Genomic DNA, 20,112 nt, shown 5'->3' with positions numbered 1-20,112 from the left:
CCTGCTGCTGCTCAAAGGAAGTCAAGCCTAGCGAGGGCTGGCTCTACAGCAATCACTGAAGATATTCCTGACTAACAGGACACGAGGGCTAATCTCACCTTATAGGCAGCAAGAATGTAAATATATTTTCACAGCCAACAAATTCCTAAACCTTAAGAGATAAAATGCACAGAATGCCCTAAGACATAGTTTAGCAAGGAAGAGACTTGTGAACTTTAAAGTTTTTGCTAAAGAACAATACTCTGTACCCCAGTGATGCTTTTGGAGCTCTGAGGATGTCTATTTATCATGGACTGTGCATGTTCCCTCGGAGTAGTTACCATGAGAACACAGCAAACAGGGTTTGAATGTAAATTGCCATCTAGAGATGGGGGGGACTTTTTTTTTGTAGTAGTAGTTAAAGAAGAAAACTTCCAGAGCTTGATGAAGTACACAGTTTTTCAACGCATGCATTTGCATGACAATGTTTGCAATTCAAATGCTTGGTAGAGCCCACAAGAAGGAAGAAAAGCCAAGTTCTTTGCTGGTATTTAAAAAAGCAAACACTTCAGACTTGGGATCAGTAGTTGCAGTTCCACAAACGCCTATCCACACCACACAGTCACAGATAAAGGATTTCATAAACCACAAAAAAATCCATCAGGTGGCACAACATGCAGAATTATTGTAGTGCCTGAAGTCAGCTGCAGGCAGTAAGATCCTCTGCTGCTGGCAGATCAGTTGCTGCAGCAGTCAAAATCTTTCTCACTTCTAGATATTACATTGAACTACACAGCAAATGTTGCACATTAAAAATATCCCATCCCCGGGCATTTGATTTTTCCACAGAATTGTTCTGGTACTCTGACCACCTCCTTCCAAGTTCCTCCCGAAGCAGCAATTGCTCCTCATGTGTCCCTCCATCTTGCTTACATACTGCCACAGTTACTCTCCAAGATCCAAAAATTGCTCCTACCACTTGTGGACACAGTCCTACCAAACGGTACGTGCTGCAAAACACGCAAAACTCTGTTTGCCTGCTCTGCCCGGAGTTGGATGCAACCTTTACAGCAGTGTCTGCTCCCTCGCCTGCAGCATCCCATCTCAGCTCTCAGTCCCTAGCCTTAAACAGCTCAATTTTAAACTCCTTAACCACGGTCACTGAAAGACAAACCCTAATACACTTAGCAAAGGAATGCCTCGTCAGCCCTGCTTAGCAAACAAACCTTGATGAGGAAGAAGAACATGCCTGTCTGGGTGACTGCCCGGAGAGTGGAATGACCTACTTCAGCCCAGCAATCGGGGACACTGAGATGGGGACAAAGGGACAACCCAGTGGCTCTGTCAGGCAGCATAAACAGCCTGCACCGCAGCAGTGATGGGAGTGATCTTTCAGAGAGGACACTGAAGAGAGGCATGGCTTACATGTAGCACAGAAAACCTTGCAGGAATCATCTTGTTCTTTCAGACAGGGATTCAGATTCACAGGTAACATTACTGCCAGCACTCTGTGAGCAGGAGCGATTGCTTTCCTCACACCCACTCTCCTTATCACTTTTACCTAAGGAGTGAGTCTTCCAGTGCCTGACCTAATTACTCAAGTGATGTGTCAGAAAATGATGTAGCTGGGACATACTCCACAAGTCTTGATTTGAAGCTGTGTAATTCTGCAAAACCCAAGGTGACAAGATCCAGGTAGCTGAATTAAGTGGCGTTGGCCAGGCATGACACCACACCTTCCGACTGTGCCTTCCTGGTTATGAATAATAAAGCCTTATGAATTAGTTAAAGGGCTAGGGATAAATAGTTTGCAACTGGCCCCCAACCTGTGAGACCAGGCCAACATGCTGTGTTTTTGGGAAATGGTTGCTTTTCTCCCAAATGATGAGCCTGAGCAGCAGTTCCCTGAGTCTGACCCAAGCTGCCTGAACAAGACCAATCTGTGCTCAGTCTGTGGCTCTGTTTCCTCCAGAAGCAATGACTGCAATAATTGGCAGCCAGAAAGTCTTCTTAAACCAAGAATTTATTGAGAACAACTGAGATTAAAGACAGATTTTTAAAAAAGGCAATAAGGATCTCTAATATATGAGCTGCTTATACAGCTGTAAATGAATATTCCTAGACCATAACTTTCTACACCTGGGCTATATTATCTATTCCCTTTACTTTCAAATTATGACAGAGTAACTATTAACATGATCAGGCTATCTATTACCTTTTTCTTAGGGACAGCAAGTCAAATTTGCCCTGTGATCTGCTAGCTCCCAGTACCAGACACCACTGCAGCTCTGCTGAGGAAGAGCTACCCCAGGGCTCGGCCACTGACTAAACCATAGAGACACCTCCATTTAGGGCCTAACACTTTTTAGCTTTTAACTGCTGGGCTCAGGATCTTTAAAAACTCACAAAGGCATCTGCTCCCCTGTAGGGAGACCCAGAGTCTGCTGAATGTTACTGTATAAAGCAAATGCTTGGTATACAACTCCAGTAGGATAGGCACAGAAGTTTGGAACTACACCACCTTATTATGGATAATTTTTTTAAAATAAAGACTTCTGAAAGTAAAGTTATGCAGATGCTTAGCAATCCTGTGGCTCAAGTACAGCAGAATATCCTTGAAGTTCAGAGTTTCTCTCCCTGAATCTTCCAAAGTTATGTGTCAATGCTGTTCTCAATGCAGTACCATTAGACTTTCACTCTTCTTATCCGTATTTGTGAAAAAAAAAAAAAAAAAAACAACTCCCTAGAAGGCAAACCCAGTAATTCATACAGTCAAGTCTCAATATGACAAAACTGCAATTCCAGCTTGACAACCAGCTCACCTACTGCACTCCCTGCACTTGTACCGTATTTGTGACCTGCACACAATCACCCTGCACACAATCACCCTGCAGATGGGGTCAAGCTCTGCTATCACTGTTCCTTTGCTCTGCATTCCTGAGCTGTACTTCTACCTGGTGTTTAGGTTGGTATCATGCTTTACTTACATTTGTAATGATTCAGAGCTATTTTAATAACACAGCTTCAATTCAGGTGCCAAGCAAAATAGGTTTGCATCTTATTTCATATTAGAGGACAAACTGCTTGCTATTCCAGGGTGTCTCGTGGCTATTAATGACCTATGCCTCCAAGTACACTGCAGGTGCCAATAGCTATACCTTGACGCCTTCAAATGGCTCTGTCCCCAGAAGCAATGTTAACAATCTTATTGCCTTGATACTAATTGTCTCAGAATGAATATGGGGCATGACAGGACTCTAAGCAGCAGTAGACCTCACAGAATCTATTACAGACTTTTTTACTACCAGTCTTCCTTTGAACTGCAAAGTTATTACCAGTTTCATTTCTCCTGTTGCTCCCTGTAGCCCCTACCCTGCAGTAGGTTTAAAATACAGGTTTAATTTTGTCTCACTTATTTACCTGACCTAATTAAATTTTAAGATTAAAAAAAAAGTTAATATAAAAACCTGAAGATAAAACCCACAATTGTCCTTTTAGAGATTATTACAAGCTCTGAGAGAAGGCAGCTTTTATCTTGACAGTGACAAGACTATCACTACAACAGAGGAATGAGACAGACAATAAATGAGTGGACAAGGAGGTAAGTGGAGACCCTGCAACCCTCTTGCCCGGTAGCACACACCAACACAAGTTTCCTATCAAAACAATATAAAAAGTGAAATTTTTGTCTACATCAAATACTTCATGTGAACTCTAATTAAGCCAGGATTTTGTCTGTCAGGGCCAAACTGGCCTTAGATCTGTAACCAAAGAGAAGTGCATGCACCTATTTATGTGCAGGAGAGAACAGCCACATCTGAACCTGCTGAAGTCTCAAGAACAGGGAATTACAAAAACAGGCTGTAATAACTGAGGTTTTGAGAGACCAGCACAGCTGAGGCCCTGCAGAGTTTTGAGGTGGGGCCACTTGCTATGATTATACCAGTACTGTGTCACCGGAAATTATGCCAATATATTTTCAAGAAATATCCTAAATGGAAAAGGAAACTTGAGAAAGCACTTGAGCCAAGCTGCCCAAGGCTGGCTGCTTCTGGGCAACAGGAAAATTTCTGCCTCTGAAACAGCTTGAATAGGAAGTTTAGATCTTAAATTTACTCTGATCCGTCTCCTGAATGGCACCAAGGCTTAGCAACTTTATTAATAGCAGCAAGCTGGAAGAAACATTCAGCTGATGATTGTAGCAATGGCTGCAGCTTGTTTTAAAAAGACGGGCTTTTTTGTTGTTGTTGGTTTGGTTTTGTTGTTGTTGGTTTTTTTTGTCATGATGTTTACTTTTTAATTTAAGGTACATGAAGAAAAGGAGACAGAGATCAGAAAAGGCAAGGTTGCAGGGAGGAATCTTTATTAAATAGAACAGGAGACAGGAGAAGAAACATGAAACCAAGAAACAGAGAAAGATGTGCTAAAGTTCAAAGGGATGAAATGATAAATAGTTCTGCCAGCTGCAGTGAAGATAAGGGGAGCTGAGGAGAAAGACACTTCATTAGCAGAAAATACTCATTAAGCATACCAAGTGGAAAAGTTTCCATGTTATGGATAGTTCAGAACAGATTGGAAATTGTGAAAACAGATACCCTGATTGTTTGGGGGTCTCCCAAAGATTAATGGGTCCTCTGTCCTTCTGTCTGAGGCCTGTCTGCCGAAATGTCTTGTGACAAAAGGTCGCATACTCTGTGCACTCCCTTTAGGAAATTGCACTAATGAGTGTAGAACCTGCTTTCATATGTAAATGTTCAATGGTTTACTGCTTATGCTGAATTGTTTTTGCCTGCCACTGCAACATATTTAAAAACCGAACTTTTGAAAAATTAGAACAATCAAATAATTACTGTAAACTATCACATCTGCTACCAACATGAATACACTTCAATATCTAGAACAGCAGAGAAAGTAGTCTGCTATACATTCTGCTTTTCAAAGGCTTGAATTTGACTTCTATTTGCTTAGCTTCATTCACCTACAGAATTCAAACACACTTCTTAAGTCCCCCAGCTCCTCCCCTCCAGTTACAAGGGATGTTCACCAACAGTTGTGTCCCCTACTCGTACCCAATCCAGAGAGGAACAAGCACATGGAGAGGCTTTGCTCCCAACAACACAATTTCAGCTCTCTCCTTGACGAACCTCTCTGGACCAGCTCTCCTTTAATGCCGTGTATTTCGAAAAAGCAATAAAACACCCCTTTCTTCCACATGGTTAGGTATTTGGCAAGCACTGTTTAAGTACTTTCTGAGTGACATTTATCATTCCATATCACCATGACTGCAGATGGAAAACACAGAGGAAACTGCTTAGTGAAGACCTTTACTGTCTTTCCATCTGAGTAAGTCCACTTCAGAGGCTCATCTGAATGTTTCAAGCAGTTTTTTTTCTAACCAGCCCTGCACAGCGAGTCACGTATGTGGTGATCCCTGGTAATCCATGCACAGCTCATGTGTCTCTCAGCTGTGCTGGCTCACTGCTGTGCAAACTGAGTGACCTTATTTTCCTCTGTCCAACTGAAAAGAAGCAAAAAGTTGTATGAGAGGATAAACTACAAACTGCTCAATGTGATGTGCACCTACAGAATCCAGCAAAGGTACACAGCAGTGAAATGTTGTTCTTGTGCCTGCACTGCTGCAAAAGGAGAGACACCAACAACATCACAAAGTCAGCACTAAAAATCGCTGTGTCTGTACAATGTGGAGTGAGGGACAGAGAGCAGTGTACAGCAGGCAAAACTACCAACAGTGAATCCCAAAAGTACATTTTGATAACAATTCCCTGGATGAAGAATGCCATTGACAAGCATTATATATGGCTTTCCTTCTCATTTTCAGTCAAGTCTTCAACTGAGTCAGCTACAGCAGAGAAACTGACACACGACTCTTGTTCTTCAAACAGTATTTCTTATTTAGTAAAGCCACTGACTCAAGCCAAATTTGCAACCAAATAAAGGTAAATGGAAAACAAGTACAAACATTTTTGTATAAGATTTCAGAGAGATTTTAAATGTACATTGAAAGGGATTTTCTACAGAAATTTCCCCATCTGTTCCTGCATGCACTCCTGCAATTAGAGGTGGTCCCCTGAGACTGAGGCTGTCTCAAGCTTCTTCTCCTTGCACAGCTGCTAATTCTGTGAGAACTTTGTTTCAATGGTAGTAAAATATATGCGGAGATACAGTAACACATGCCAAGTTTGTCAGGGATGAAGCATTTTAGTGGGAAAAGACTGGAAGAACAAGGAACATAGGAGTGTGAACTCAGTGTTTTCCTTGCTATGGAAATACAACAAGTGCCTGCTTCTTGCATCAATCATGGCATATCCTTGTAACTTTGCTACTGTGGAGATGAGCCTTATTAGTCAGGTACAAAAGGACAGATAAGGAAAATGTGTGAGTTTCTTACTGAAATCCTTCTACTCCAGTGGTATCAGGCAGGCTTTATAGCGGTCATGGGGATTCTAGACAGAAACAGGAGCAGGGAAGCAAACAAGCTTTTTAAAACTGCCCTCCTTCCATGATCAGGGACTTTGCTAAACACACAAGCTCAAAAACTCCAGCTACTAGCCAAGGCTCTGTCATCCACGTGCATTCAGCTGCCTGGTGGCTTCACATCTCAGAGTACCAAACACCTCAAGACACAGAAAGTTGTTCTTATTTGCTTCCAGGCTGCTCCCTCTTGCTAAGGTGCCCAAAATCTGCATGTTATTTAGCACATCACAAATAGCAGTGCAAAAGTAGAGTTAACAGTCAGCAACTGAGAACATGTAAAGCCAAGGATGTACCGTCCAGGAAGCACTAAAACCTACAATGAAATCCACACATTTGTTTTGTTAGCATCCTGATTAACCAGACAGACCAGAAAAATGGAACATGGTAATATGGATTTATAGTTAAGTCACCAATCTCTCAGTGTCCATGTGAAAACCATAAATCAGATTCTCCAGCACCTCTGCCCGTTGTATTTTTGACAAAAGCAGACCATGCCTCAATAACAATCTGTTATGCCCAAAACAGATTTGCAAAACACCAGGATATCAGAACCAGGTGAACAATATTAATTTCAATGACTACTGTACCATTACCACTTCATTTCTAGAGAGCCCTCCAACATACTTAGGCAAATCTTGACACTGCCTTTCATTACCTGTAACTCAAAAGACAAATTGATATCGTAAGCCTTAGTCCCCAAGCCTAATTTAAAAACAAAATTCTGTAACAGAACAAAACATCCAGCATGTACAAATCTAGGTATCTTCATAAATTGAAAGACTAAGAGTCTGATGACAGTCATTCACACCAGTTTTGCTATATGCATGTGAACCACTGCCTCTAGTGACTTAAAACAAACTTTGACATTTTGATATTTTCTTCCTGAAAAGGGTCTCACAGAGCTGTCACACAAGAAGTGCAGCCTTCTACCTTCTGTTTGTAACAATCCTTAGAACCAGTCATTTATCAGAGTTGTGAGCAATGACTATTAAAGAGGTACATAGGCCACGTGCAAAACAAAATAAATACTAAACCCCTTCCCAGTGCCTTCCCCTTGCAGAGCCTTCTACAAAATCAGTGAAGAACGGTCTCCTTCACACAGTGATAAATAACCAGACAGGCAGCAAAAGATTAGGCCTGAGATGTACAGAAAAGATGGACACCATTTAAAATCTTACCTTCTGCCCGTTGGGTTTGATGCACCGAACAAAAAAAGGATTTGAAGAACTCAGCGTTGCCATTAAAGAATGAAGTGATTCCTGAAATACAGGTAGAGAGAAGAGAGCACTTCACAAGCTGGATTTCTGTACAAGCAACATAACCCTAGACAAGAGCTCCTGCAGCTCAGCACTGCAGAGAGCATCTAACTGCAACACCTAGTGGTGCACACCAGAAGTTACTGCACTGTGGAAGCTCTTGCTTCCAAACAGATGGGGTCAATATCTGTGTGTTTGTTTCTTCCACTGGCTCTTCTGATCAACACTAGCATCATTGTTTTACAATGAACAAGATTCACAGATTGATACAAAGAAAACTGTTCACAAGGAAACACCAAGTTGCTGTTTCAGGGATCTTTCAAATGACTGCTTAAGACTTAGGATCCACATTCCCAAACTGCTAAACTTGAGCAAGTCAAAAGGAAGGATAAGGGGTCTATGGCAAAACCCACCAACTCAGATTTCCTCTTTTAATTTCAACCACTCCAAACCCACTCATTTTCCATCTTCCCTGAAGAAAACAGGTTTTTTCTTAGCTTTAGAACTCTGAATGATCCAATGCACATTAGACTATCAGTTGTCTGAACCTCAGCCTGAAGATAAAAATCACAAAATCCCTCAGTCCTTTTATGATTATTACTTTAATTACACATCCGCCCCTTTTCCGCCTGAGCCATCATTCCATATCTTATTCCAACTTGCCTCATTCTGTATCATTAAGTAGGATGAACCTTTTTAAACTGAAGTCTTGCATTTACTTTGCAGAGATACAAATGATTGTCCAGGAGAGGAGCTCAGGCTCTGAAGAGCTCACAAAGTCAGCAATGGTAATGTTACACCCCTCAGAGGTGGCACTTTGTGCCAGGCAGCAGAGAGAATACAGAGCAGGCTGCCAAGGAGACAGAAACTGCACCTTTAAAGGAGCAACACTGTGTGTCCTGCCATATGTCTTGGAGCAAAACTGTCAATGTCAGTCTGTTATAACAAATTCTTGCTTTAATCTGCAGACCAAGCACTTACGTGGTGATTGAGCATGCAGTGATAAAGGCAGCAGGCAGAGTTATGGCTGTGCACAGGAGCTGGAGCAGGGCAAAGGGAGCAAACGGTGAAATGACTGGGAACATAAATGATAGTTCTTGGTTCACTTGCCTTTGCCAGCCTATGGACCAGGGAGTCGGGCAGCAAATGTTAAACAGAACATACAAAGACAAAAATCTTTGTGTAAAGACAAATATTTACAGCTTCGAAAAGTAAAGGCTTCATCCGTATTAAACCCGTGTGAACATTACACCCATGGACAATTCTCTCATTCCAGGCTCCTACTTACAGATATTGGAAAAGTTGGTCAGTCTAAACAAAGATGATTTAAACTATTTTCACTTTCACCTGTGGTACAGCCAGCCAGATTCTGCACAGTGCTGCAAGCCTCTAAGTCACTGTCAGGTGATGAGCTCATTTGGATTTTGCCCTGCTGTAATCAACAGGCTGAAACAGATGGTATCTAAGCTCTGCTATTCTGCATGCACCCCCAGGCCTGCATTAGGCAGGTCATCAAATGAAAAGAAGAGTCAACCAATTTATCATGAGAATAAAACTGTGAAGGCAAAGTTCTTATCTTCAGTTGAAATAAGATGGACTAATCCCTGTAAGGCTTTAAAACATGTAAAAAATACCCAACCTAATTCTCTGGGGAAGGCATGATGTGAAGGTCAACCTCTTGTAAAGCAGCCCAGCTGGTTAATGGTCAGTTACTGCAGCATGAGATAAGAGGCAATAATGTTTTGATTTCATGTTTTATCACCCTTATGTTTTCCAGGGCCCCTGACAGAGAACAGAAGGAATACTACACTTTGTTCTACCTTGCCAAATGGGTGCAAAAATATGGTCTGTTTTTGTAAGGTTAACATCTTAAAGGTCTACTTTGCACATATACAAATGACTAAGAGAAAACAGTACGTTCTGCTACCCCAGAGAACTAGCAAATGACACCATCTCGTGACAAGAAATGCGTACTTCTCAGATGAGTTATGGTAGCACAAAGCAAGCTGTCTCGAAAATACATTAGTGTTTTTTAATAAAAGACATTGTGTGTGCCCCAGCATACACTCCTTGCTGTTCTGTCCAACACTTACCAATAGTCTATTAGGATAACATCTGCCCTTAAGGGGTTTGAGTCTGCTCTTTTTTAAAAAAGTGAATGAACTCTGCAAATGTATATTAATTCAAGCACAATGAAAGGCAACTAATCCAGACTTGTACTCATGCAATTTAGGAGATGTTTCATGCCAATCTTTCTCTTTTAAATAATTTGCAGATAGACTTTATGCTAGATTTCAATTTGGTGCCATTTCTGATGAGAGGCTATAAAGCCTCATAAGAAGGTGTTTAACAAGAATGCCTTCCAAACTTTAAGTTAAAGCAAGGCAACACCTTAATGAGGTATTTATTTAGCACTTATTTTTCTAAGCATACAGGCACCGCTGTAAGGCTTTGTGGGATTTTGTGGTTGGATCTAGGTTATAAAGACAAACCGGGACAACTTCATAGATGAGCTTTAAAATAAGGACAAATAAGCAAGTGGTGAATGCAACAGTTTTGTGGGGATGGTGTGATGCAAAGGTTAGTGTCTACTTGAAACTAGCCAGGATCGGTTAATTAGCAGTGTCACAGAAGAGACAGAAATGTGTTCATGCTCAAGTTTAGCCTCTTTCATCCTGCACCTGTTCTTTACTCACCAGGGTTTGTCTATCACTGATTAGCTACAGAGCAGAGATGACACATTAACTAACCTTGAACTGGAGACTGACAGTGGGTTTTCGGTGCTTGCTTCCACATTTAAGAGTGTCCTGATTGTTGCGACTTGAAACATGTTCAAATAGATCATAGATGAAATCAAGACTGAAATGGAAAAGTAAAACAGTATTTCTGAAGTGGATCTTAACAGACTATGAGGTTCACCACTGTAGAATGCAAAGAAAGCACTGTCTCTTAGCAAGAAGCTCCTCCATCAAAAACTCACTTATTGATTTTCTCCACAATTTTAATAAACAATAGATTTTGACTTTGCAGAATTTATGCAGGGGATTAAAAATAAAAACAAAACAAGGAGGTTCTTTCTTCTCTACTCCAAACAAATCATTAGGGAAATGAAGTGTGAAGTCCTAGAGGCTTTACTGCATTTTACTCCACTCACTCAACCAAAACTCCAGCAGACGGCAACTGGAATTGTACCCGAACTAAGACTGGTTAGGGAAGTAACACAAAATAGCCACCCATGTAAGCCTCACTTTAGATACCAGCTGTGCATGCTGTTTTCTACTCTATCAGTTAGGTACCCTCCTCTTACTATTTCTACAGAAACACAGACATTTTAATTCAAGCTCCACACAGATGTTGGTGCAAAAGCAAAACTAGGCCCAGCCAAGTTTAACTCATTTGTTCTTTTTACCTAGATGCTTCAATTGACAGATGTTATAGCCAAAATGTCATAAATCCAGAACAAATAACATAGAGAGGGAAATGCTTATTCACTGTTTCCCCTCCACAGAAGGGCTTAAGGGATTTACAAACAAGCAACTCGCATGGCAAGGCAGGGTGACTGGATGGGATAGGGGAGGGCAGTAGATGAGACAGCAACAGCCAGGCTCAGCTCCCTCTTCTTCTACTGTTCCTCTGTGTGTCCTGAAGCCTCAACCAAATACCTACAAAAAGGGATGTGGTACTGCCCCAGCTCACAGGGTACCACTGTAAGGACCCCAAGACCTTACACAGCAGAACGACACGAGACATGTAGGTACCAAAGGCATCCAAGCTCAGGCTTTCAGTCAGATAAATCTTAACAGAAGTTCTCCCCTTGAAGCAATTACTGTATGGCAGCTTGCACTGTGGTAGTCCCCGACAGCAAGTGTTCAACCAAATTAGGGAATACCAGAAATACAAAAGTGAAGTAAAAAACTACACATACATGCTGCCTATGAGGCACTCTGAAACAGTTAAAAACCACTAACAGCTTCCACAATCCTTACTCATTACAGAGCAGCAAGTGAGTTCCCTAGGAATGCCCTGGACTGAACAGCAACAAGGTACTCTACAATATAGGTAAACTCGACTTTGTGAGAACCTGTTACAGTCAGATCTGCTTACAGGCAACTCTGATATGCTCATTTCTGTGATATGATATGCTCATCTCTATTTCATTCTATGCTCATTTCAGGTCTGTCAAGGTCTGATGCTATGCAACATCTAACATACTCAGACCCCAGCAGAATCAGGTGATCAATCCTGGCAGAATTAGTTGATACAACACCCCTTTTTCCTTAACAATCCTGGCAGAATTAGTTGATACAACACCCCTTTTTCCTTAACAAAAACGGCAGAAACTTACCTGCTTTCACGTAACAAGTTCAGGAGATCATCTCTGAAAGTATCTCTGTTCTTCTCCAAGATCCCCCTGACATCATACTGGACCTAGAAGGAAACAGAACTGGTTCAAACAACAAAGCCAAACAGTCAGGCACCTCTCACAAGAGCGGTACTGTAAAAAGTGCAGAGGGAACAGAGTGCTTTAGCTAATTTTGAACAGCCTTGGGGGAAAATTAAGCTAATGAAAATTCTTCTTGGAATAATTTCAGCAAATAAAAATTACCTCCCCAGCGTAGTGCTTCACTCCAAAGTTGTGAACGGCAACCCTTGGTTTTACATAAAAAGGATTGTTCTAATTGGAGGGGAAAAAAAAGAGAAAAATATTTGGAGGGGGTTGTCACATTATCCTCTCAACCCATACCTAAATAGACCATTGTCTTCCAGTGAACTCCCTGGAAGATTAGTGCTCCAAAAGCAAACAAGCAATTCATAATGATAATAGGATTTGTTAGTCTGGGCTGCTTCACATGCAGTAGTAACAGATTTATAGTATATAAAAAGGCATTACACTAAACCTGAACCCCCATCTGTCAGAACCATCTACAAAAGGCACCTTGAAAGAGAAGGTTCTATCTTAAGCTGGCAGTTATGAAGATTGGTGGATATGCTTGCATCCCAGAAATTGTGAAAAATAATTCAAGGATCCCAAATAAAGGTAACACTAACCTGGACAGAGGGAACAGCAAACTTCCAGTGAATGACGTAATTTACTGAATGATGTGAATACTTCATTAAATCAAGGGAATTGAAGATCTAAATAATCTGACCTACTGCAGGTTGACAGAGTTCTAATTAAGAGTAGAATTTGACTGATTCACCACAATGGAAAGCTTTAACTGAACAGCAACAAGGATATGTTCTTCCAGTAACCAACTCAGCCTTGACAGCAAATTATATGGATTGCCATGGAAGTAGGATCACATCCAAAAAAGCCTCTAGAACTATGCACCCATATGTTTGAACCATGAATTTCTACAGAAGCAAAGAGATCCTACATAATTTGCACAGAAAATATCAGCAAAACATCACATACAGCATGCTGGGCATTCAACTTCTCCAGTAAGGTGGAGTCAGTAGCTTGAGGAAAATGGCTCTCCTCATTGATGAGTGCCAGTAGTCCCAGTTTCTAGAATAGCAAGAAGAGGGAGAAGATGAATTAGTGCACAGATGGACACAGCTGTTTTCCCCAGTTTGGAAAAATCACGAAGTCCTTGAAGTTGCTGAGTGCAGAGAGGCACAAAAAAGTCACATACTACTAAAACACCAGTCTTGAAGGTGACTGCAATCCTATTTTTCTGGCAACACTCCTTTTGAAATACAGAGCACATGATCTGTGGGCAAAATAAAGAAAAACGAGCTACTGGAAGAATCAACAGTTCTCCTGATGTAGGCAGTTTTTAGATGCATGCAATGACACTGCCCCAGAACATATCCCCAGCCTCCAAGATCTCCAACGATCAGGAGTCCGAGGAGTTTGTAAAACAGCCTTTCAAAAAAGTTTCTTCCATATAATTATGTACCCAGTTGTTGAACCAATGCAAACTTTTAGCACCCACAGTGCCCAGGGGCAGAGCAAAAGATAGACAGTTTAACTTTGCCCTGCGTGAAGCACAACCTCCCTTTGCTTTGCATATACCCCTGTGTAATTTCCTTTGATGTTCCCTACTTCTCATGCTAGAAGAGGTGGTAAACAAAGCAAGCTGCCCCACAATTAATTAATGTGTCCAGCAAGCTCCAGGTTGATACAGCCTCTCAGAAAAACACAGTTCTCTGGGTGCACATTTTAATAAGCCATGTCCCAAAGGCCCAGAGCAGCTCCTGAAAAGCCACACTGCCCTGACTGCAGTCACGTCCTGCCAGCTGGATCTCCTGCCCGCTGCCACTCGCTTCTGTGCTCAGCTGAGCTCTTGCAATCACACACCCAGCCATGGAGATAAGCTCACACAGCCCGCCTGGACCGATGGCAAGAGTGAGCATGGATCAAATTACTCCTTTTAACCATCTCCAAATACTGCTTTTGTATATAATCACACACAGAGAAAAGTTGCTACAAGGAAAAGAGCTCACAATATAATTCTCAATATAAACATACATGAAAATGATCTGATTAAAAGTTTGCTATTTAAACATGCAAGCTCTACCAGTCTCTTCACTTGTTCTTTGTATTAACAAATATTTTTAAGACCTATTACTGCAGAAGAAAAACGAACAATAGGTAACAGTATCAAATTCTTTCTTACCTTTTCAATAAGATCCAAGCACTCTCCATTGTCTGTCCAATCAATATCTTCCCAAATTAGTCCTTCCCTAAGGAAAATAAAGCAGGCCTTTTAATTGAAATTATTTTAGTTGTAGAAATAGGAGAAGCTGGTGTATTTATCTTGCAAATCACAGCAAAATCAGCTTGCTTTTATAAAATACACAGCTCCAGACAGAGATTTTCAAAGGAAGCTAAGGTAGCTGCAAACTAAGATTACAAGTGAATACCATATTGTCGAAATTCTTTCAAATTTGTCCTCTCTCTCTTACCTGCTGTACTCCAGTTGCTCCAAGGAAAAGATGTGCTTATTGAAATACTCCTGAAGCTTCTCATTTGCATAGTTAATATTGAACTGCTCAAAACGGTTTACCTAAAGAGACAAGAAATTTCCAAAAATGCATACACTTCAAGTATTTTAATTTGTAAACAAGGGAATGGGTTAAGTCATAACATGTTTAACAATCAAGTTCCAGAGAAGAGGATAAAAATATGTAAAGCAATAAAGCAGAAATATCAGACAAGCCATTTGAATAAGCTTTTGAAACCTACCTCAAAGTTTTCAAATCCAAATATGTCCAAAATTCCAATAGTCTTGAAGTCTTCCTTGCTCCTGATTCTGCTATTGATTTTCTTAATGACCCAAGCAAAACACTGAGAATAAAGTGCCATAGCCATAGAATCTCTGCTGTCTATTGCCTGCATTAAAGAAATACACAACACATCAACCACCCCTTGACTGAGAAATGACCAGACTCTGCTGGTCAGTGTCCTTAGCACAGCACAAAGCAATGTATAATGCAAGAGGCTTCCTATTCCTATGTAGCTTGACAGCAATTATACTAACACTTACAAGGCATCATGATTTGAGATTTAACAGTTTAGCTTAAAACAGCTGTACACCTATGTGGCTTTAAAATTACATTTCAAGGCTAAAGCATTCAAAAAACTAGGAAATTATAAACTTAAGTTGCGGAGGAAGGAAGAAGTAGTGTAGGAAATAATACCTTAACTCACCCTTTTCCAGAGGGAAGCATAATGTTATGCATACCTATTTCTAATTCCCTTCTTGTAAATTATAAAAATATTTCTCCTGAAAATTTTGAAAAAACACCCCCCTGACACAAGTCTCCAAAATGAAAAGAATATCAGCCTACATGTTTAGAATTTGAAAAAAATGGTAAGTAATCAGGCTTCATAAAAGTAACAGGAGACAAGCTACGAGTCCTGGCCAGAATAATAGATGGGATCTTGGTTACAACTCTGATGCATGAGCTAAGCTTCTGTTCTTGAGTGATCAATGACTTCTCTGGACTTGAAGACTGAGACATCTTTCAAAGACCCTAAAAACACGTCAAAACTGAGATGCCTTTACCTGTTGTATACTAAGAGGTGTTAGGATTTCTTCTCCCCTGAGTATCATCGACCTCTGTGTCAATGCTTCTGTTAGCTGTGTAGAGTCCAACCCCAGTAACTCAGCAGATCTACCCAGGGCTGGAAAAGGAGAAAGAAAAATACAAATATGTCCTTCAATGTACAAAGTTATGAAACCAGTTTTGTTTTCTACCATTATTATTACTACTACCACCACCACCATTTTAGATGCTCCTGAAATGACAGGGTTTAGAGATGAAAACACAACTAGAAATTCTAGGATACTGTTTTGCTGCTCATGAAAAGGCATAAATATGTACATCTGAGGGAAATTAGCAGTAGAAATACATCACAGGTAAGTCACAAATATTTATTTTTCTCCTACATGTCAATAATTCAAACAATCCACTACTTGCCCTAACACATTTTTCCAAACACAAACAGTAATTGACTCTTTTCCACATGAATGTGTTTCTGCTTTGCTTGGGATGATGAGGATAAACCAATGAAATTTTTCTTCCATGCATACTTTAATTTCCAGTTTTGCTATAATGTGGTATAAAAAGCAGTACAGAATGCTACTCTCTAATGCCATATTTAAACAAACATTTTAAATGCCCACCAGCTCAATCTTTAGACATACCAGCACATTCTTTCAGATATGTAACTGAAATATTGAAAGCTCTAAAAAAAGATACTTTCAGTGAAGGTCTTGGTTAGGGAATGTATTTGAGCACTTAAGTTTTATCAACTTGAGAATATTTCAAAGAAGGAATTAAATTCAAATAGAATTTCATTACTGTTAATGGAATAAATATGTGTCCAAGGTCTTCCCAAATGAAGACCCAGTATACAGCAGCAGACTACTGTGCCTTATTTGTCAAACCCCATCCTCCCAAAGTAACATTTTAATCAACGTTTACAGATGTTAAAAAGTAGTAAAACCCTTTCACTGCCTGTCCTTGCTATGTTCAGATATACTAACAACGAATAAGGCTTTCAGAACCCCAAGAAACCTTCAGATTTGGATGCACAGCCTTCTCACCTGTTTTAAAGGACACTTGTGCCCCGCCAGCAGTGATGAACTCAACGTTTCCCAGATGCAAAATGCCAGCCAACAGCCTCAGAACTTCTTGTACTTCCTCCCTCTTCCATTCCAGTCTGGAATGACATGTGAGCTTCTTCAATAACATGTACACAGACTCAAAAATAGGAGGCCTTGGAAAAGCAAGTCAGGACTAAAAGAAAGCTGGCTGAAGTCCATTCCTTTGGTTTCATCCCAAATTGTATACACTCAAAGGCATCACTGGGACATCTTGGAACACGTAAGTATTGCTCTGCTTTTAAGAAATTTCATTTTGATGCTGTAATGATGTTGTAATTTGCTTTCAAATTCATCATTAAAATCATATAAATATTGGAACGACCTACTGAGCTGTGCATCAGATGCAATTACTCTAATTTGAATTATTAATTGATTACCTCCTGCGTGTTTTTACCAAAATTTGCCTACTGGCCTTGTAGGTAACAAGGCATGGGGGAGGAAAAACACAGCAGCATGTAAGATTTGATCATTTTTGTGCCCAAACATGCACCTTTCCAATGTGGTCTGACAACTTCCAGTAAAACTGAGGAGGAAAGGTATCTATATAAAAAGTGCTGAATTTATGAATAAACAATATGGCAACAATCAAGGCTCCACTACATAAATGAGGAGAAGAGCAAATAATAAAATACTAAAAGAAGTACTAAAACAAGAGGAACAAATGCTTTCCTTTGACACAGAAAGGGTAATTGTATGCCTTTGAAATGACCAAACTTTCCAAATTTGGGTGTCACATGAGCCTTTTTGAGACCAGATCATAGTTTTGTACCCTTACAGACTCATTATGGTATAGTCAATGCAGGTGTTTGACAGAGGACACATTTTATCTTTCATAAATCATCCAGTACAAATGGAAAAGCCTCAGACTCATCCCACAATTCAAAGCAGAGTAGTGATAATGGTTGAAGGTTTAATTTGTAAAGAAGACCTCTCACAACAAAAGGGCAGCAGCACTACGAGTTCATCTCCCTGCTCACTGTGCTGCTCCTCCCTGTCTCCTACAAAAAAAGTTTCCCTTAAGTAACATTTCCAAGACTTAGACTGCAATAAAAGCAGACAGAGGAGATGACTACTTTTTTAAAGACAGGTGAGGGGGAGCTGCAGGGGTTTCTTCCCACCTCCTGCTCTGGGAATGCAGGCTGGCACCCCCTGCTCCCAGCCTGCCCATGCTGCGGGCAGCAGGCAAACATCACCTGCCCAGCTGATTTCATGCCCTGCCTACCCTGAGATGATTAGCACAAATTAAATGTCATGCTAATTAACTTCAGCATGTGACTACAATATAGACAGGTTACCAACTTTTCCAACACTTCCTTCCACCACACAAGATGAGAGATTTTTACTTAAAAAAACCTGCTGCATCCACTACACATTCATTTGTCAATTTAGCAAAAAGGTTACCATAGCTAAGAAAAACAGTTTGGTGAAGGGCATAAAACCAAGCATTTGATCTGATTTTTAAAATCTAACACACATCACCTCAGTGCTACAATACCCAATTAGCGTGATCAGTATAGACTAATTGCTGTGGATGTAAGATATAAAGATATCCAGAGAGATTCCATCAGGACTCGGTTTTTAATCTGTGCTTATGTTTTCATAACTCTGTTGTGTAAATTACTGTATACAATTGGATTTCCCAGCTGCAACTTAGAGTCACAGGTGCTTCACTCCCTGTGTGCTGCACTGCAGGCTCCACCCAGTAGATGCCACATGATTTGGGCAAAGCTTTCAGATTGAAAAACAGTGAAAAAAAAATTTAAAAAAAAAAAAAAAATACATATCTGTAGCACAAAACAATGCGGGGAAAGGCAAATGCATGTAAAAGTCTTACTGACTTCCCAACAGATACTATTTTCATTTCAAAATGTAAGCATTTTGCTAAATTACAGCACACTTTGAAACAACAGAGTAAATGAAATACTGGAGGAAAGGTAAAGGCACGCTCAAAATGAGATTGAAGCATTTTGAGAAAATATAAGTCCCTGTAAGACTAATGCCTCAATGAAAGAGCTGCACATGCAGGAAGGCACAGGAAGCCTTTGTACCCTGCTGTCAATGGACTCCACACACCCGAACTTCCAGCATTTTTAAAGCAAAAGAACTAGGGAAGCAACTCACAATGACTTCCTTGAAAGAATCTTTGTCGCTGATTGTCTTATCCGCTATACATCCAGACTGGTTCAGGTAGTGGTAGTTCTCAGGCACAGACAAGTAAAAAGCATCTAATGAGGAGAGAAAACAGGGTGAGTGAAAAGAAATACCAAAACAAAAGTACTCCACAAACTACTATATCAGAGTTAAACAGGTCACAGTTCATTTGCTCAGAAATTATAATAAGGCACAAGACAAAGTTTTACATTAAAATCAGATGGGGGGGTTATTTTGCTGGGTTTTGTTTTATTTAGCTGCATAATAGAGTTAACTCTACTTTTTAGCATGCAAAGACAGCAGGCCCACAGGGAGATGCTGAGACAGCTTTAGGCAATTTTGCACATAAACAAATGTCATTTCTTTTGTTCAGTGGATTTATTCTTTATGAGAAAGGATTAGAACAACCAGAATTATTTATCTTTGTTGCTGTGGAGTTATTTAGTACCAGCAAAAATATTCAGCTTGAACAGAATGAGGCATGTTTGTCCCCAAGTCATTTTCCCAAGGCCACAGCAGAAGCTGGGAGAAAAAACTACCATCAGCTCAGTGATATTCTTCAGCTAAGTAGGTTCCTTTATCAAACTGAGCTCAAATTCACATTCACTGAATCCCATCTGAATAAATAACCTATTTCTCTGCTTGGGTTAGTGGGTTTCTGCAGTTAAATTCTCCACTGCTGTCACCACTGCTGACTGCTAGCAGAAAACCACTACAGCTGTGTGACTTGTGCTTTGTCACTCACCTTTCTCTCTCTCTTCCATCCCTGCCAGCAGAGCATAGAATATATGATAATTTCTTTCCCCGGGGTTTTGTCTTACTACACGATTCTGTCAAAGTAAAAAATAGTTTCCACTTAAGTGATCATTTTTAAGGACAGATTTTTTATCCACAGTTTCAGAGAAAACATTAAATCAAACACAATTAATTAAGCAAAAGCAAACGTGATCTTACTTTTTCCAATAAATCTGGAGCCAGCAAGAACAGCTTCAGTCAAGGAATAAAAAGCAATTAATGCAGAAGTTTTTTATAATCTTGCTTCTTTCATTTGAGACAATAGGAAGACTATCACTGTCTTCTCACAACATGCTAAGCATGCTTCATACAATACA

At 40.3% G+C, this 20,112-nt stretch overlaps 1 protein-coding gene across 1 annotated transcript in view; it reads right to left on the bottom strand.

The window, feature by feature from the left end:
- MYO10 (myosin X) overlaps positions 1 to 19,824 on the bottom strand; it is a 64,292-nt gene extending 44,468 nt beyond the window's left edge. Inside the window, exons 1-12 of the mRNA XM_017738739.1 lie at positions 19,746 to 19,824; positions 18,971 to 19,074; positions 16,790 to 16,905; positions 15,746 to 15,864; positions 14,923 to 15,069; positions 14,643 to 14,743; positions 14,354 to 14,420; positions 13,147 to 13,239; positions 12,337 to 12,405; positions 12,076 to 12,158; positions 10,481 to 10,589; positions 7,653 to 7,733 (exon numbers count right to left, since the gene is read on the bottom strand). Of these exons, the coding sequence (XP_017594228.1) occupies positions 7,653 to 7,733; positions 10,481 to 10,589; positions 12,076 to 12,158; positions 12,337 to 12,405; positions 13,147 to 13,239; positions 14,354 to 14,420; positions 14,643 to 14,743; positions 14,923 to 15,069; positions 15,746 to 15,793 (798 nt within the window). The 5' untranslated portion in view covers positions 15,794 to 15,864; positions 16,790 to 16,905; positions 18,971 to 19,074; positions 19,746 to 19,824. The remainder of the gene's footprint in view (positions 1 to 7,652; positions 7,734 to 10,480; positions 10,590 to 12,075; positions 12,159 to 12,336; positions 12,406 to 13,146; positions 13,240 to 14,353; positions 14,421 to 14,642; positions 14,744 to 14,922; positions 15,070 to 15,745; positions 15,865 to 16,789; positions 16,906 to 18,970; positions 19,075 to 19,745) is intronic.
- Between the last annotated feature and the right edge of the window lie 288 nt (positions 19,825 to 20,112).

This window comes from Corvus brachyrhynchos, unplaced genomic scaffold, assembly GCF_000691975.1.
Source record: "Corvus brachyrhynchos isolate BGI_N302 unplaced genomic scaffold, ASM69197v1 scaffold23, whole genome shotgun sequence".
NCBI classification, from domain to species: domain Eukaryota; kingdom Metazoa; phylum Chordata; class Aves; order Passeriformes; family Corvidae; genus Corvus; species Corvus brachyrhynchos.
The sequence above is the reverse complement of the archived record's forward strand: the minus strand, read 5'-3'. Positions and strand labels throughout refer to the sequence as shown.